This window comes from Sceloporus occidentalis, unplaced genomic scaffold (genome assembly GCF_023333645.1).
Source record: "Sceloporus occidentalis isolate IW3139 unplaced genomic scaffold, rSceOcc1.0.p SCAF_114, whole genome shotgun sequence".
NCBI lineage: Eukaryota > Metazoa > Chordata > Lepidosauria > Squamata > Phrynosomatidae > Sceloporus > Sceloporus occidentalis.
The window spans coordinates 1854966-1873853 of NW_028317094.1; the positions used below are offsets into that span (position 1 = coordinate 1854966).

Sequence of the window (18888 nt, forward strand, 5' to 3'; positions counted from 1 at the left end):
AAAAGGAGCTGCTTTTTGCAGCTCCTTTTCTCACCCTCAAAAGGCCAGATCCGGGCCACGGGGTGAGCCTGCCGCAGTCCTGATCCATCACAAAAAGGGGCGACTGCAGGCCGTCCCTTTGGGTTGGTCTGTAGAGCTTCTCAGTTAAGATGATAGTGAAGGATCTCAATGCAGGCAGAGGCCATTTCCCGTTCTTGCTCATATGGACAAAGAGCAATAAAAGACAAATAATAAAGCTGCACCTCACCTCTTAACTGTCTCTTCTCCAGGCTAAACACCCCCAGTTCGCTAAGGTGTTCTTCATAGGGCATGGTTTCCAGACCTTTCACCATTTTAGTCACACTCCTTTGGACACGTTCCACTTTCTCCACATCCTTTTAAAATTATGGTGCCCAGAACTGGACACATTATTCCAGGGTCTTTCCTCTGCTTTTTATATTTATATATTTTATATAAATTTTATTTATATTTGGATCACGATCCCCTCCATGGCCATGCCTCTCTTTAAGGGAACCCCCGCCCTCTTTTCTCACAATAACCCCCAAGTACCTGGGCCCCAAGGAATCCGAGGAGGAGGAGGCAAGGAAGGGAAGAGGGAGAGGAGGCCTGGCAGCCCCCTACCTTTCTTTGAGGGAAGAGGGGCTTCCTTCCTTCTTATAACCCCCAACACCCCCCCCCCCCGAAGATCCTCAAGCCATTCCTCTAAACGAACGAGGGTTGTCCCCCATTTCCATCCCTCAGAACAGACTGTGAGGGCAGCAATGGCTTCAGGTCTGAGTCTGAGACTGCGCATGCACACATACATCCAAAGGCCCCTTCTGATCATGTGCAGGGACCACCAGGGCCTTACTGCTGCTGCTGTTTATTCCACTGGTGGCCTTTGAGGGAAGGAGGAGTGTACGAGGGTTCAGCAGCCTCCCCTTCCTTCCTTCTTCCTTCCTTCCTTCTTTTGAGGAAATTTTTGAAGAGGCCGCAATGGAGCCCAGGAAAGGCAGGAAAGGAAGGCTCTGCTTTGGAAATAGTAGCTCTGTGTATACTGTAGGTAGATAGATAGATAGATAGATAGATAGATAGATAGATAGATGTGTGTTTCTCTCTGCTGTTCTTACAGCTAGGAATGGAGCTGAGGATTGAGGAGAGAAGAAAGTGTCAGTTTTGTGCATATTCACAAATTCTGTGCATCAAAGAATCCAGTGTGTTGAAACAGCAAAGACCTTTATTGAAAACACATATCAGAAATATATTTAAGCCAGAACTGCCCAGAATATATTGAAACCCCAAAACCTAAAACTCCACCTTCTACCAAACCTAGCCCCCACCTACAATTTCCACCATCTATCCCCCACTATTAACCAGCCCCACTTTGCTATCCTTCTCACATGCACAATCTCTCCCTGCCCCAGACATTTGAAGAAGCAAGCTCCCTTTCTGTTACTACTACCAGCCAACATTCCATATTCAGAATGTTATCATTGCTATACTTGCCAGTTGCAACAAATCCCAGCCCCCCCATCTAACTAACCTATACCATGACTCATAATCCCCAGCCAAATTTATAACCCAAAACAATTATCTATACTAGCAGCAATTAAAGCCTAAACTTAACAAAACATAACATTAAAACATAAACAGACATATGGACAGAAAAAAAACGTACAAATAAAATCATGAGGGCCTTTTCTTATCACTGCCAGATTGAAACAGTATTTTTGTATTCCTTCTTTACAAAAATAATGTTTGTTCACTGCTTGGATGTGTGTGGCTCTTCTCCTGTGTAGCCTCTCTGGTGACTGAATAGGCCTGACCTCCAAGAAAAGCATTTTCCACAATGCTGACATTTGTATGGCTTCTCTCCTGTGTGGATTCTCTGATGTTTCAATAGGTTTGACTTCAAAGAAAAACAGTTCCCACAATGCTGGCATTTGTATGGCTTCTCTCCTGTGTGGATTCTCTGGTGTGTCATTAGGCTTGACTGCCGAGAAAAACATTTCCCACAATGCTGGCATTTGTATGGCTTCTCTCCTGTGTGGACTCTCTGATGTGTCATTAGGACTGACTTCTGAGAAAAACCTTTCCCACAATGCTGGCATTTGAATGGCTTCTCTCCTGTGTGAACTCTCTGATGTGTCACTAGGTTTGTCTTCTGAGGAAAAGATTTCCCACAATGCTGGCATTTGTATGGCTTCTCTCCTGTGTGGACTCTCTGATGCCTCACTTGGACTGACTTCGAAGAAAAACCTTTCCCACAATGCTGGCATTTGAATGGCTTCTCTCCTATGTGAACTCTCAGATGTGTCACTAAGTGTGACTTCGTAGAAAAACCTTTCCCACAATGCTGGCATTTATATGGCTTCTCTCCTGTGTGGACTCTCTCTTGACTCACAAGTTTTTCTGTAAAGAAGGACAATGACAGATAAGTGAAAATCAGAGTTAAGAGAGGAGGGTGTTACCCCCAGATTTAGCCCCCATTTACCCTTCCCTATTTGACAGTAAATTAATAAAGTTGGTGTGAGTGACCGAAGCATGATCCTGTTGCAGATACCCTAAATCCATGGAACGATTGTATCCTTACTCATAGCAGCTAGCAAAGAAGAGACTGGATGGGGACTGCCTTGAGGGAATCAGTGGAAGCAGATAGTCAGAGGACTGGTGAAAAAATGTTCCATTAAAAATGTGCAAAAATACTTTGATTGACAGGTGGCATCATATACTCTGAGACTGCCATAGAGTACAGAGTCAGAGCCCAAGACATGATGCAAACCAACTGCAGAGGTCACTTCATGCTGTTTGGCTCCAGGAGATGACTCACAGCCAATACAGTATACAGCTCACATGCGAATCGGTGTGGATTGGACTGGTGTGTGAACAAGAGATGGTGAAGTTGATGGATGTTGGAGAGGAGAGCTTGCAAATATTTGCATTATTAGGAGCAGGTAACTGTTGAAGTTGCCAGATACCGTGCAGATGTGATTATTTGTCACAGAAATTTTTTGAAACTGATGCAGAAACAACCATGAAATATCATCCAGTTAGTCTGACATCAATACCAGGAAAGATTCTAGAGCAGATCATTAAACAGAGAGTCTGTGAACATCTAGAAAGCAATGCCATCATCACAAAAAGTCAACATGGGTTTCAGAGAAAGAAGTCATGCCAGACAAACCTGATCTCTTTTTTGATAAAATTACCAGCTTGTTAGATGAAGGGAATGCTGTGGATATAGTATATCTTGATTTCAGTAAGGCCTTTGACAAAGTTCCCCATGATATTCTTGCAAACAAGCTTGTAAAATGTGGACTAGACAAGGCAACTGTTACATGGATTTGTATTTGGTTGACCGGCCGAACCCAAAGGGTGCTCAACAATGGCTCCTTTTCATCCTGGAGAGAAGTGACTAGTGGGGTGTCCAGTGGGGTTCTGTCCAGGGCCTAGTGCTATTCAACATCTTTATCAAGGACTTGGATGACAAAATTGGGAGCATACTTATCAAATTTGCAGATGACACCAAATTAAGAGGAGTAGCTAATACTTCAGAGGACAAGATGAAATTCAAGATGACCTGAATAGACTAGAAAGCTGGGCCAAAGCTAATAAAATGAAATTCAACATGGAGAAATGTAAGGTATTGCACTTAGGGTGGAAAAATGAAATGCACAGATATAGGATGGGGGACACCCGGCTGAATGAAATTATGAGTGAAAGAGATCTAGGAATCCAAATAGACCACAAGTTGAAAATGAGTCAACAGTGCGACGCAGCAGCTAAAAAGGCCAACGCAATTTTAGGCTGCTTCAATAAAAGTATAGTGTCTAGATCAAGGGAAGTAATAGTGACACTCTATTCTGCTTTGGTCAGGACCGACCTGGACTATTGTGTCCAGTTCTGGGCACCACAGTTTAAAAAGGATGTGGAGAAACTAGAGCATGTCCAAAGGAGAGCGACTAAAATGGTGAAGGTTCTGGAAGCCATGCCCTACGAGGAATGACTTAGGGAGCTGGGGATGTTTAACCTAGTGAAGCAAAGGTTAAGTGGTGATATGATAGCCCTGTTTAAATATTTGAAGGGATGTCATGTTGAGGAGGGAGCAAGCTTGTTTTCTGCTGCTCCAGAGACAGGGATCCTGAGCAATGGATGCAAGCTACAGGAAAAGAGATTCCAACTCACCATTAGGAAGAACTTCCTGAGAGTAAGGGCTGTTCGACAGTGGAACAAACTCCCCTGGAGTGTAGTGGAGTCTCCCTCCTTGGAGGTCTTCAAGCAGAGGCTGGATGGCCATCTGCTGGGCATGCTTTGATTTGGATTTCCTGCATGGCAGGGGGTTAGACTCTTGCGGTCTCTTTCAACTTTATTATTCTATAATTCTATCTTGAAATAATTATGACATAGAGTCAGTCTACTGTTTTAAGTCTATATTTCTTAAAGTTATTTGGGACAATTTTTACTTGCAAGGTTTAGGATTTCATTTTATGAACTGATTTTACCCTTATTGCTAGGATGCAGTTTACTTATTGTGATTCTTTGTAATACTTGTTTTTACTTCTTCTTTTTTTTTAAGCTGGCCATGTGCCATAATAAATCATTCATTTATTCATTTGTATTATTTTGTAACTCAAGATAAAGAACTTCCAAGGACTTGAATGAAATCTACTGTGTGACTTATTTTTAAGTGTGGACAGTGGTCTGTGTACTGCCAATACCTATATCTAGATATTTGCTTCCATACTCTGCCATGTTATTGTTGAGCTGCATCTGGGAGAGTCACCCTCAGATTGTAGTGTACATTGGATTGTGAACGCAATCGAAATTCAGAGCCAACAAGGACCTGAGAGGCAGTGTGGTCTTTGTCTGAGGTATTTGCATCAAACACACACTGCATTCAATTCGTGTTCATGCCATGCTTTCCCCTCACAGGAAATATTCTAAAGAGCTATAAACCTTTCCGAACCCTCAATTTCTGCCCTAAGCACCAATTTCAGTATAAATATCAGGCCCAACTTGCTGTGCTTCAGTGTCAGTCCAGTTAGAGACAGACACTCTGTTTTCTTGGCTAAGCACCTCAATGCACTCACCAACCCCAATTGTCGCAGGAACTACTGACCTCTCCCTATTCCAACAATTGGAATAAAGCTCTGGATAGGTAATAAATACCTTTAACAAAGCCTTACATCTATTCACCACTCCCACCTTTGCTACCTAGATCTTGTGTGTGCGCATGAACACTTACATATATATAGTATGTGTGTCTGTGTATTTTGCTTTCCCCCTAAATAAATAATATAACTTTATTACAGCCATTTGGCCAGCACAATTACAAAATTCCAATTTAAAACACAACATAGGTTCATGTACAGGCAGATTGGAGAGTATAAACAAATGATAGTTTATAAAAAGTAAGGATAAAAAGTAAGGATAGGGCTGCACGATCAGGTATACTGACAACGAGTAGGCTGCCATCACCTCACAAACAGCTCTATCATATTGTGTAATAGAGTACCACATTCAAGACATATTAGTTCAAAACCACAGTCATATCCCCTGTCCAAGCAAGAGCTAAACTACAAAGTGCCATTAATCAGATGCAACTGATTGGGGTAACTTCATTAGACTTTAGTCCCCAACTAGGTTAGTTTGATGGTATGGTAAAATACGGCCATACCTCCTCCTTTACAAATCTTACCGTTAAATCAAGCCATCTATACAGATTTTGAGATTATAACATATTACATCTGTTTAACAAACTGTTAACGATTTGCAATAGCAACTGCAAAAGAACTGCTTGCGTTATAACTTCCTTCTGATCTGCAAGTAGAAAATTGGTATAAAATTGCTCTTGTCTGCCTGGAAACTGCAACACAATTGGTGTTATATATAAAGCACGTATTTCTGTATACAAAGAACAGCCAAAGAGAACATGATTAATATTTTCGATTTCCTCCGAGCCACAAGGACAGTATCTGTGTTCGTAAGGGATCTTTTTAAATCTGCCCTCCAGGACTGCTGATGGTAAGATGTTAAACCTTGCTGACATGAAAGCTCTTCTGAATTTCGGGACATTCAAATTCTCAAAATATTTCGCATATTTGCCAGGTCTACTGGATTCCCTAACAGGGTGTAAAGTCAGTTGGCTTATATGAGTCTGGAAATCAATATCCTCGATGCATTGAGAAATAACAGATTTTGCTTTATCATAGCCTAGTAGAGTTATTTCAGATAGTGAGAGTCCAAGAGATAAGAGTTTCAAGGTCAGCGTCTCCCTCCAGGGAGACAAAAAGGAGTCTGTTAGAATTAATGGCACTAAACCGATCGGAACAAAAAACATTTTGAGCCATATATTTAATTTGCATATCCATACACGCGCCTCAACAGATAGCATCCCTGTTTCTAGACGGAGAATGGGATTCGAAGCACAATTTGGAGCACATAAAATTGTTCTTAAAATTTTTTGTTTGAACTGCCTCGAAGGTTGTAAAGCTACTGAAAGTACAAATCTCAGAACCGTATAATAGTTGTGCTAAGATATTAATAACAAAGACTTGGAGAGCTGCTGGAATGTATTGGCCTCCCTTATTATAATAGAAAGAACATAGAGCTTTAATACTTCTTTGTGTATCCCCTAAATAAAACACAAAAACCTATTTCAAATGCCTCTGACATACTGTTTGATTCAGGACCTGCTAGAGCTGGGCGGGATCCAGAGGTCAGTGTTGCCCCAGTAAAACTATCTCGATCTATTGAGCTATGTACCAAATTCCCCTAAAAGCATAGCGCTTGCGGGTGTCCTCCCCAGACTCCAGCATTTTGGGTAACAAAGGGCCTCTGGAATCAACCATGGAGCTAAGCAAGCTCAGGATGGAAAAGAAACATTAGAGAAAAAGCAGGTTTTGTGTCCCCCTTTCTTCCCTTCATAGATATTACTCATAACTGATCATAGAATCATAGAGCTGGAAGAGGCCACAAGGGTCATTCAGTCCAACCCCTTGCCATTCAGGAACTCTCAATCAAAGCATCCCCGAAAGATGGTGATCCAGTCTCTGTTTAAAGACCTCCAAGGAGGGAGACTCCACTACACTCCGAGGAAAGAATTTGTTCCACTATCAAACAGCCCTTACTGTCAGAAAGTTGCTTTAATTCTATAATTCTAAAGTGGAAACAAAGCACTCTGACAGTGAATGGTGAAAGGGCCCTCCGTCTTCACAGGAAGGGCAATGGATTCAGGTTCCTTACCCACAAAGGCCACATTCTCATAATTCTCCATCATAACAGAACTGTACGTAAGTTTCTGCTTCTTTGTCAACAGTTTCCATTCCTCCTCGGTGAAATATACTGCTACATCCGCAAAGGTCACCTGCAATAGAAAATAGCCTTATCCAGAGAGTAACTAAGCAAAAGGGGAGGAAAGCACATGGTGCATCGCAAATATTATTTCAACACTTCAGAATTCAGTCCAGGAAATAAACTTTAAATTCTGCAAGAAAGCAAAAAGCTACAGCCTTTGAGATCCAGTTGGTCTCGAATCCTTTCAATATAATATACAATATAATAAACAATATAATTTAGACCATTTCTGAGATATTATTGATTGATTGGGATACTGATTACCCCAACACGTAAAGTACATTTAGTCACCAAGGAATTATAGTGAATTTAGCCATATCTCTCCTAATTTCAAAAACAGTTCTGGGGAGTACTCTGGGCTTGAGGGCCACTGGGCCCATCTCCAATTTAGGTTCAGAGAAATTCTTCCATATCCCTCAGCATTTCACAGATGACGAAAGCAAGACATATGTGGACAAGCAACACCAGAAGGGGGTCAAGATGGCCAAAGTTGTTAATGATGAAGATTGCACAAGCGAGGAAGGGCACAGTAGATTGCTTTTGCTTCCGACTCCTAGCAAGGGTAAGACTCCTCCCCTCTCCCTCTTTTGAGTTGATGCGCTGCACACGTCTTTTGAACTTGGAACACATTTTGCAGTAACTGAAGTGAACTGAAGAGAAGAGGGAAAGTGGGAGCAGGAGAGAGAAATGGGTCATTTTCAAAGCCCCTGAAAAAATGAAGTGACAGAGGATTAAGCAGGACTCCCTCTGCCAAACTGGGACAGTTGTTCTCCGCTTGCTTTCATGAGCCAGCCCAGCAGTGACCCAGATGAAACTAATAGTCAGGATGGCAATTTACCAAAGAGTTGTTGCACCTCAGCAGCCTCTTCTTCTTGGAGCTCAACTCCCTCTGCTTGACCTCTATGTCAGCCATCAGGTAGGCAGGGGGTTCCTGGTGGGCCTGCACTTTGGTTACTTCCAGCAAAAGATACTGCAAAGCAGTGTACAAGGGGGCCAAGATGAAGTTCCTGAGAAAAGAGACCAGGGTTAGGCTTGGTTTGGAAAGAAACCCTATAGCACTCAAAGTCACAAAGATCGGCATCCTGCTGGTGATATACACAGGTGACATATGCCTCCTTTGGCCCAATTGACAGGTGGGCATCACTTCCTCCCTCTGCACCAAACAAAGCCCCTTGGACCTAGCATAGACTCACAGCAGCTCCCCTACACAACAGTTACTCCATACCTTGTTAGATTAGCTGGGGATCAGGGGATGGGAAATTGGAAAAGGCCCTGGTTATGTCCCATAGCTAGATGTGAAATGAGGGCATCACCTGCTGAAACCTGCAGAGGTCCCCAGTGGCCCTCACAGGAAAATGTCTTCATTTTGCTTCTGGCTATAGAAACACAGCTGGATGCATCTCCAATACCTCGCACCAAACACCCTCACCAGGCATGGAATGGTCATGCGGGATGGCTTCCACAACTCTATGGTAATACCTGGATCATTGAATGGCCAGTTGCAGCCTGATTCCACCTGGAGCAACACTGGAGCATAGAAGGTTCTGCTGGGTCAGGCATGTCTGGCCTGGTGGCCCCTCATTCTCCCAGTGGCCAAACTAGTTGCCGTCCATCCCCCAGGGAGGCCCCCAGTCAGGCAGGGCAGGAAAGGAGCTCTCTCTTCTCTGGTTGCCCCCCTTCCATGGGATCCAGCCCTCCTTTCCAATTCCCATGGCAGCCTTCTGCATGCAGAGAAGTCACAATTCAGAGAGTGTCTTTGCCCATGTAGAGATTGCCTATTTTCCACACTATTGCCTGGCCATGTTGGCTTGGGAATGTCCTGTTCTAGCTACATAGATTCATAGAATCATAGAAACGTAGAGTCGGAAGAGACCCCAAGGGCCATCCAGTCTAACCCCATTGTGCCATGCAGGAACTCTCAATCAAAGCATCCCCGACAAATGGCCATCCAGCCTCTGCTTGAAGACCAAGGAAAGAGACTCGACTGCACTCCGAGGAAGGAGTCTGTTCCACTGTCGAACAGCCCTTACTGTCAGGAAGTTTCTCCTAATGTTGAGGTGGAATCTCTATTCCTGGAGCTTGCATCCATTGTTCCGGGTTCTAGTCTCTGGAGCAGCAGAAAACAAGCTTGCTCCCTCCTCAATATGACATCCCTTCAAAAATTTAAACAGATCTATCATATCACCTCTTAACCTTCTCTTCTCTAGGCTGAACATCTCCACCTCTCTAAGTCATTCCTCATAAGGCATGGTTTCCAGACCCTTCACCATTTTAGTCACCCTCTATGATTCTATGATTTGTATCCCAGGTGGAGAAATTACAGCCCCTGGGCTGAATAAGACCTGTATTTCTTCAATGATCTGATCAATGGCTTCCCCTCATTAGGCCCCCTTCCCCATTTAGACACTGGTGAAAATAATCATTTCATTTTTACAAATGAGACAAATCTCTGAGCTTAACTGCTGTGTTTGTAATATAATAATATAATAATAATACATTTATTTATATACCGCCTTTCCAAAAAGATCAAAGCAGTTTACAAATTGACAATTACAAAATTTGTGTGTTTGTGTGTGTCAGTCATAGCAGGAGCATGAGGTATGTACCTCCTCTCTCTGCTTGCTAAAGCCACACAGAAATTGAGGTATGTACATTTGTGTGCATTGTTTCTGAACGGATCTATTGTCAAAATCACAATTTCTTCACTTTTCCTTGTATATTTTTAAAAAATATGCACACTGCTGAATATGTTGCACTTATCCAACAAAAATCTATAAATGTATTGGTTTATGAGTGAAGATTGCAGCCTGGATTATGCTCATTTTGGGGAAGTGAAGACATATGTAAATTCATTATATAAACCCAGTGAAACAAATACCTCACAAAGCCCTAGTAAACAACACGTACACACAGTCCCCACACAAAGGACTCACTGGTGCATTGTGTGTCTGGGGTCTGGAAATCTCACTTCAAACTTCTGGGAAGACAATGCTGCCACAGACTGAATTTGGGGCTTTATTCCTCCAAAGAAAGGTCTCACTCTCTCAGCTGCAACCCTTCCATACAATCCTGGACTGAAGCATTTAAACAAAGGTCCTCTTCCAGCTCCAGGAATAAAGTCCTACCTTCAGTACAAAGACCCTGATTCCTGCAGCCCCAGGAAGGCCTCTTCCACAGTCCTTTATGGCCGGAGCTTCCCTGGGTCAGAGGCCGTCTCCTCAGCCGTAGAGAAGGGTTGCTCTGAATTGATGGAGGAGGAGGTCCAAGGGCTGAGGGAGGGAAGGCAATGGGGAAAAGGTCAGTGCCAATGGCCATGGAGGGCAGAAGGTGACAATGCCTAGGAAACTCCTCTGAGTCCCAGCCATTCTAGGAATGAGTGTCAGGAGTGAGTCCAGGGGGCTGAGGGGGTCTCCTTTCCCAAAGAGGGAGGCAAGGACCGGTGGACCCTCACAGTCACAAGCAGCACAAAGTTTCTTCCACAACACAAAATGGCTGCCTCTGCCTCAGCACCTGGCAGTTTGAGGCCTTCAGGGAACCCAAAATGGAGGATGAAAGGGCCCCAAAGTCGGAAGGGACTCCAAACAGGATCTCTGACCCTAAACAACACAGAAAGGTTTTCCTGACGGCATCTGATGGCTGTGAGAACACAAAAAGTCCCCAAACAGGATTTGCAAACCTTAACAACACCTAAACATTTTCCTGATGCTGTTGAAAGGAGGAACCTGATCCCCTCCTTAATTACAAGCAATAGTGAAAGATATTAATATTAATATCAAGAGTGCCCATCGTCCACAACCCAGCTCCGGTCTTGACCGCTCAGGGAGGCCAGTCCAGCTGCAGGTGGCCCTCCGTCCATCCATCCTCCTTTCCTTCTGCATTCCTCCTCTTTTCCCCAGCATCTTTTCCCCAGCATCAGCCCCTTTCCCAAGAAGGCTTCATCCGCACTATAGAAATAAGACACTTTGACACCATTTTAACCGCTCATTCCTATGGAATCCTGGGATTTTACCTTCGGACCCTTAGCCTTCTCTGCCAGAGAGCTCTGATGCCACAACAAACTACAAATCCCAGGATTCCACAGGATGGAAACAGGAGAGTTAACACACTTTAGAACTGGATTATTTCTATATTGCAGATAAAGCCTGGGTCGGATGTAAAAGTCTAATTATTATCCTGTTAAAAATGGTTTTGCTTTTTTAAAATATAAGCAGTTTGTTTTTCTGTCTAATCCTTATTCTTCTAGTTGTTGTTTCTTTGTATGTTGGTTTGTTTCATTCTTGGTAATATGAGTTATTTTGGTCTGTCTCCTTCCTTCTTGCCTGAAAATCTCTTAATAAGGAAACTGGGGAGACTCTTAAAACCTCCCAAAAGAGCTCCTTTTGGCCTCTTAGGAGCCAAAGCCCAATGTTTGTGAAGAAGAATAAGAAGAAGGCTTGTATTAAAACTCTCCTCCCATTTCTGATCCCTTTTAAAACCCATGTTCCCCAGAAGGAGCAGAGCTGTGTAATATGAAAACCCTCTCAGAAAAGAGACACACTTCCTTCCTTTTGGCCCAAGGAGCCTGGCCTCCTTCTGACTCTGGAGCCTCAGGAGAGAAAGAGAAGCCTCTGTTCAACTGAGGCCTCAGAGAAGGTTCTGGAACAATTTTCTCCACAGTCACAAGCAGCACAAAATGGCTGCCAGAAAACAAGGAGGCAGGGGCTGAGATTCTAGCAAATCAGGGCCAGGGATGGTGGGAAGGACTGGGATTCCAGCCAATCAGAGCCAGAGACTGTGGGAGGCACAGGGAATCCAGCCAATCAGGGCCAAGGATTGTGGGATAGACTGGGATTCAAGCCAATCAGGGCCAGGGATCGATGGATGGACTGAGATTCCAGCTAATCAGGGCCAGGGATGGTGGGAGGGACTGGGATTCAAGCCAATCAGGGCCAGGGATGGTGGGAAGGAGTGCGATTCCAGCCAATCAGGGCCAGGGATGGTGGGAAGGAGTGCGATTCCAGCCAATCAGGGCCAGGGATGGTGGGAAGGAGTGCGATTCCAGCCAATCAGGGCCAGGGATGGTGAGAAGGAGTGCGATTCCAGCCAATCAGGGCCAGGGATGGTGGGAAGGAGTGCGATTCCAGCCAATCAGGGCCAGGGATGGTGGGAAGGAATGCGATTCCAGCCAATCAGGGCCAGGGATGGTGGGAGGGTGCGGACTCTAGCCAATGGCAGCACCTCAGAGTGTCCTGTAAAATACATGTCATAAAACCATCACAAAGCATAAATTCCAATTGCAGTAATCGCAGAGCAGTTATGCTGTTATGACCAGAAGTAAACATATATACAATTATAATTATATATACACGCTGATGTTGACCAGAACCTGGTCTCTCAGGCCTTATATCTCCTTCTCACGGAAGCTTCCAGAAGAACCTTTATCTTGCTCTCTGATTGGTCAAGAGAGCCTTCCGTAGCAGTGATGTCATTCTGCATTTGCATAAACCTCCTTTTACTGCCTGAAGAAGACCTCCATTGACTGGAGCCCAGTCATTACACAAACACTTCAAGGGTTTCTGCCTAACGACGACTAAACCGCTTCTAAACTGCGTCCAAACCGCTCCTAGTCTCCTGGACGCTCAGAAACGCCTTGCAAACGAAGCCGGAAGCAGCGTACTGTAAGTGGAGGGACAAGATGCGTGGCTTAAGGAAAGCTAGAGCGTTCAGCAACAGCGCCGTCTCTTTGCCTGGAGCCACTGCAGTGGAATTTCCATCCTTGGAGCCAAATGGGGCAGAGGAGCCTGTCCTTGAGGATTTACTCATTGCTGAGAAGAAACAACATATTGAACAGCAACCATGCCCTCCAGACTTTGTGAGCAAACCATGCTTTTCAACAGCCCATAGTGTTATCTCAGTGTATGAACTCTTAGACAAAAAACTGGTAATCAACTTAAGCGTCTTAAACTCCCCTTTGATAACTTTATACCAAAAGCTACAGCTCTAAAAGAAAGCTTGGGTCAATCCAGCAGCACAGGACCCAGAAAGGAAGGAAAGCTGGGCTGCAAAGAGGACAGAATCCATGATCCTAGGAGCAGTTCAGAAGCTGTTTCAAAGGAGCTGGGAAAGGAAAACGCAAGAGGACTCTGCAAGCACACCAAGCCATGCTGCAAATGGCCTAGGATTGATCAAGCAATGGCAGATGGAGTTCCTATAGAGCTGTTAGACTTTCTGTGAGCCAACGTCTACATACACACCCCTATAGCATTGATATGCTTGCTGTGGAGTGGCTTCCCAGTATATCTGCACATAAGAGTATTGTGCTAACATTTGAACCATCTCCAATTCCTCTTCAGTTGGTGAAAATGAAGGGGTTTTTGATCAACTTTGAAATAATAACAAGGTGAGTTTATAGCGATAATACGACTTCCCTGACACTTCCGCTGTTCTGAGGTCAACTTCTAAGGCCCTTTTAAAACAGAGAAGACACATGCATGGAACATAATGGAGTCAATGAGCGCTAGCTGTGAAGACAAAGAAGGAGAAGTAATTTTGGGGCGATCTATTCTGCCTCCTTTGGATTCGACTATTCTTTCAGAAAGGGTTTTTCTTTTTTAATTTCCTGTCTGATTTTAACTCTTAAGGTTTCTCCTTTTTCCCTGACAGCAGTGAAGATTGGGGCTAGATATATTACCGATATTGCTGTTGATTGCTTTGAGGACGCCCTCATTTAGTTATAGTTTTGTTGTCTATATTTTAACCGAATTGAATTTTATACCTTTTACATGCAAGAGTATTATGTAATTTACTTGTGTTGTACTTTTATTATGCTGTTCTTACAGCTGTATTGTATTTTAACATTTTGTATGCCAATGGCCTTTGGTCTAAGTATGAATAACTGATTGATTGCTAATGTTCTAATTTCAAGGCTTAATTGATTTGTTGCTTCAACTGGCAAAGATTGCAGGGGAATCACTCTCTACTCTGGATCCTCCATCTGGCTAGAAACAAGGAGGCTAAATTACATCTTCTTCAACCTGTCTCTCCAAGGAAGTGGAAAAGAATATTCTTCTCAGTTCCCAATGATCTGGGAAGAGCCAGTTAAAAATGTCAATCATCGTTTCCACACAGGAAAATATATTGTGAATCATTGAATGACAAGCTGAAAGCAACTCTGGTTGGTACTTTATGCATTAGGCTGAATGGCGTTGCTAGAGGCCCTGCCCCAGGAGCTAGGATTCAGCTCCCAAACCTCAGGTCCTGGGAGGATTCAGGGAGAGCTTATGGGAGCCAATGGGGAACGTTGCCTTCTCCTCCTGGTTGCTTTCCTGCACTCTTTTGTAAGGCTTGAAGACAACACAAGGTCAGTTCATGTAGTAATTCTGGAGTAGGAAGAAGAGAGTTCAACTGAAAACCAACCCTAGCATGGGATGGGATGGGAAAGAAGGACTCAGGCTCTTAGACTGTTCCTGACCGCTTTTAATTTCCCAGTGAGAGTGGGTTTGTTCTTCATTGGAATCCTATTCTTGGGGGTTTACAGACAAGAGAGTCTTCTTAAAGACTAAGGGTTTTTTCCAAAATCCCTCTGCTTCTCCCTCCCAGAGAACATGGCTTCCCTTTGACATCTAGCTATGATGCTGAGTAGTACTACACAAAGATTTCCCCATCTCCCTTCTTGAAATGGTTCTGGTTCTGGAGGGAGAAAACCAACCCTTCTTTCCACAAAGTGTTGGCCAGCCTTGCTCCAAGATGCCGTGAGAGTCCCTGGTGTAGAGAGGCCTGTGGGGAGGATGGCATGGACCCACGGTGGGTGGGTTTCCCCACTGTCTCTTGGCTAAAGAGAGCCTCCGTGTCGAGAGGCAGGCGGCCCTTTCCCTCTGAATCCCAGCTGCCCAGGAGGAGAGCAACCTCAGCAGAGGAAGGCTCTCTGGAGCAATGGAAAGGCATTTCTTGGCCTGCCTCTTCCTGGGAAAAGGAGACGGGGCTCGCTGGGCTTTTTCTGGACCCTTGGCTTATTTGGCTGTTTAGTAGGGCTAGCGCAAGGTGAGCTTATGGCAGAAGGAGGAGAACCGGCTTATGATGTTCTTCAGAGGCAAAAAGGAAAGACTGGTTTGTCCTCAGAAACCCACCTTAGGATGGGAAAGGAGACAGACCAAAGAGGCCATTCTGTACTTTCCAGTCCCCAAAGGCTGGCTCTTGCATGTGAGGATGAGCTAACCACAATCCATGTGGGATTTGCAGCATACAGAGAGAGGCATTTAGAAATCCAAGCCAGAGACTTAGTGCCTCGTAAACTACACATCCCACCATTTCATAGCATGTAGGCATTAAAACTCCAAAAAGAAACAGTGCTGTGACAGTGTAGTGTGAAAGAACCCTTTGATTCCTCTTTATCTGTTTAGACTACATCTTACGGGATCCTGGGATTTGTAGTGTAGTCAGCACTAGAACTTTCTTGCAGAAAACTCCAAGTATCCCTTCCAAATGTGCAAAGCCTGAGGGATTCCCTACAGTGATGTCATATCACTTAAAGTAGAATCCTTGTAGTGTAATTCTCTGGGCATCAGCCCAAAGGAACCATTTCATAGGAGCTGTTGAAATCCACATTCCTGTTGGAGTACTCTGCAAACACAGCCAATAACTTCAAGAGGCTGAGAGGTCTGTCCCTTTCTCTTCCTGACAGACCCTGAAACCAATCCTGGCCAGTTCCGTCAGGGCTAGCCTGCAAGAAGAAACTCTTCCATCTATAACTGTTGTCTTCCGGCCTGCGAGGGAGTTGACCAGGCAGGCCGAGCTCCATCAGGGCTAGCCTGGAAGAAGAGACTCCTCCCTCCATAACTGCCATCTTCTGGCCTGCAACAAATCCCAGCCCCCCATCTGTCCAAAGGAGGGCAACTAAAATGTTGAAGGGTCTGGAAGGCTGAGAGAGTGAGGCTTGCCCAAGGCTTCAGTCCTTTTGAAAGCCTTTTTGCTTTGTCTTCTAGAAGGTGTTGCTTCTTGCACTGAAGAATGAGAGGAACCTTGTGCCAACCAAAAGGTTAACATTCTCTGGAGTTATGTCTGATAATATGTATATATAGGATTGCAATACTTGTTCATTTATTAAAAGTTGTTTAGTGTATCCCATATCATAGAATCTCATAGCTATGTCTCTTAATAGCAGTTAACCAAATTAAAGAGTATATAAAACAAAAACATGAAACAAGCTAGACAAGGAAACTGTTAAATGGATTTGTAATTGGTTGACTGGCTGAACCCAAAGGGTGCTCAACTATGGCTCCTTTTCATCCTGGAGAGAAGTGACCAGTCAGGTGTCCAGTGGGGTTCTGTCCAGGGCCCACTGCTATTCAACATCTTTATCAATGACTTGGATGACAGAATTGGGGGCATACTTATCAAATTTGCAGATGGCACCAAAAGGGATCTTAAATTTGCCATCCTTCGTCGCATCATCCTGTCTTGAATGCTATTTAACATCTACATGAAACCGCCTGGAGAGATCATCTGGAGGTATGGGATGGGGTTTTATCAGTACGCTTATGACATCCAATATCTCTCCATGCCCCAGACTTCAGCGTGAACTAAGGAAGGCATCTCCCCTGTGAATGAATGTCTTGAGGGAGTAATGGGCAAGATGAGGAAATCAGATTGAAAGTGAATCCGTTTAAGACAGAAGTACTTGTTGTTGGAGCCTCTAACCCAGGTATGGAGGTTTGTCTACCGCTCCTGGACGGGGTCACAGTTCCCCTAAAGGACTATCTTTGCAGTTTGGGGGTGCTCCTGGTTCCTTTGCTCCAGATGTCAGCTCAGATAGATGCGACGGCCAAGAGTGCCTGTTATCAGCTTCGGTTGATATGCCAGCTGCGCCCTTTCCTGGAACCTGAAGACCCAGAAACTATGGTTCCTGCACTGGTAAGCTCACATCTTGACTTCTGCAATGCGCTCTACATAGGGCTACCCTTGCAGTAAGTCTGGAAACTTCAACTAATTCAAAATATGGCAGCTCACTGTGACAATTTATTGATTGATTGATTTAGGTTCAGGTGAGCTTTATTTATAAATTCACATACAGTTATACATTTGCGATTGTACTTTCCAGTTATTTATAACTTCTGCCAGCAGCTCTTGAACATACACGATATTTACAGATTGATCATATTTACAACTTCTAATACCTTCCAATACATGTTCTATTTATTATCTTGGCATAACCTATATATTCTGTACTGATATTTTGCCCTTTCCTGTATTTTCCGCTTACATTAGAAAAGAGGGAGAGAGCAAACTCTTCAAGTATCTTCATTTTATTTAATGGAGTGAGATGGGCTTTTCCAACTGACTCACTTATAATTACTATTAACTATTAATAAGTCCTTCTTTCTGGGAATGGCTCAAGCCCTTAAAGGCTCAGGCCCCTTCCTCCTCCTCCATTTTCTCCTCTGGAGGGACTGAGCATGCTCAGTGGCAGCCAGGGCAGCCATCTTCCTTCAGGGCAGAGGGGCTTCAGTGGCTGCTACTGAGCATGCCCAGATCTCTTGAGGACCATGCTTAGTACTCTCCCTCCCTCCCTTGGTGTTTCCATGGTGACAACAGACTCTGCCTGGCAACAGTGAAGGAGACCATTCTCAGAGGCACAAAGACACTCCTCTGGGGGGATGACATCACTGGTGGGCAACCGTCCAATCAGAGGGCAGCTGTTGGGGAAGAAGCTTCTAGAAGGTGGCTGCTGAGACTAGAGAGGCCTGAATGGGGTCCTAGGAGGCTGCTTAGGAAGAAGAAGGGCTCCTTCTGGGTCTCCTTGGCAGGGAAGGGAAGGTGGGGCCTCCATGGGGCACTCCCCAGTTTAGTTCCTCTGTGAGAATGAGGACTGGAGGGGAAGAGCCCCATTTTGGAGCCAGTGATGGGGGATGGAGGGCCTTCTGTAGGCAGGCAGCTTTGGGGCTGGAAGCAAGAAAGGCCCCTTCTCCTCCTCCCTTCAAATAAGACAGAAAGGCTCCTCTGGCTGCCAGGCCTCCTCTTCCTTCTTGGGGGTCTCTGTAGGTCTATGAGATTTCAGAGGGGAATCAAAGGGTGTCTCTGTGTGAATATATACATCTGCTTCTGTTCAGGCAAAAGAGGACCATCTCTGGTGTTGAAGCTCTTTCCAGACTCCTCTCCAAAGGCTGGATCCTGGAGAGAAGGGGCTCTGGCTCTGTTTCCTTCATTGCAAACAGTTGGTCTTCTTTCAACTGGGATGGACATCCTATCGCCCACCAGATGTTGACAGACTACAGCTCCCATCATCCCCTTGGACAGCATAACAAATAAAAGAAGGATGCTGGGAGTTGTAGTACACGGACACCTGGAGGTCAAAAGAAATCCCATCCCTAATTTAGGACTAAGCCTTGTGCGTAATCCCAGCTAGAGGGGTTTGGGGTTGGTTTTCTTAATGAAGAAAGAAGGAACCCAAGACAAGAGCCTTTTCCTGTTCCTTCATCTGTTCAGTTGGCTTCACTCTGGAGCAACCCTAAGAAGGAGGGAACTCCAAAGACCTTGTTATTAACTGACTGAACAAGGTCTTGCAAGCTGAAAGTCTTC

The 18888-nt window shown here is 44.5% G+C and overlaps 2 protein-coding genes across 2 annotated transcripts in view; both read right to left on the bottom strand.

Moving 5' to 3' along the window:
- Window positions 1–18888, bottom strand: part of LOC149282463 (uncharacterized) — a 164139-nt gene that overhangs the window by 57740 nt on the left and 87511 nt on the right. The window lies entirely within an intron of this gene.
- Window positions 1361–7289, bottom strand: LOC149282465 (uncharacterized). Its single transcript, XM_089498219.1, has 2 exons — window positions 7225–7289; window positions 1361–2391 (listed from the first exon to the last, which is right to left on the bottom strand). Exons 1-2 carry the CDS (start codon window positions 7256–7258, stop codon window positions 1742–1744), a joined length of 684 nt encoding a protein of 227 aa, XP_089354345.1. The 5' UTR covers window positions 7259–7289; the 3' UTR covers window positions 1361–1741.

What these genes read in the sequence shown, in the direction of transcription:
- LOC149282465 (XM_089498219.1), bottom strand. Translation starts at nt 7,258, where the DNA reads ATGATGGAGAATTATGAGAATGTGGCCTTTGTGG. An exon ending in TGAGAATGTGGCCTTTGTGG is followed by an intron (nt 2,392 to 7,224) that starts GTAAGGAACCTG and finishes CCTTCTTTACAG; the next exon opens with AAAAACTTGTGAGTCAAGAG.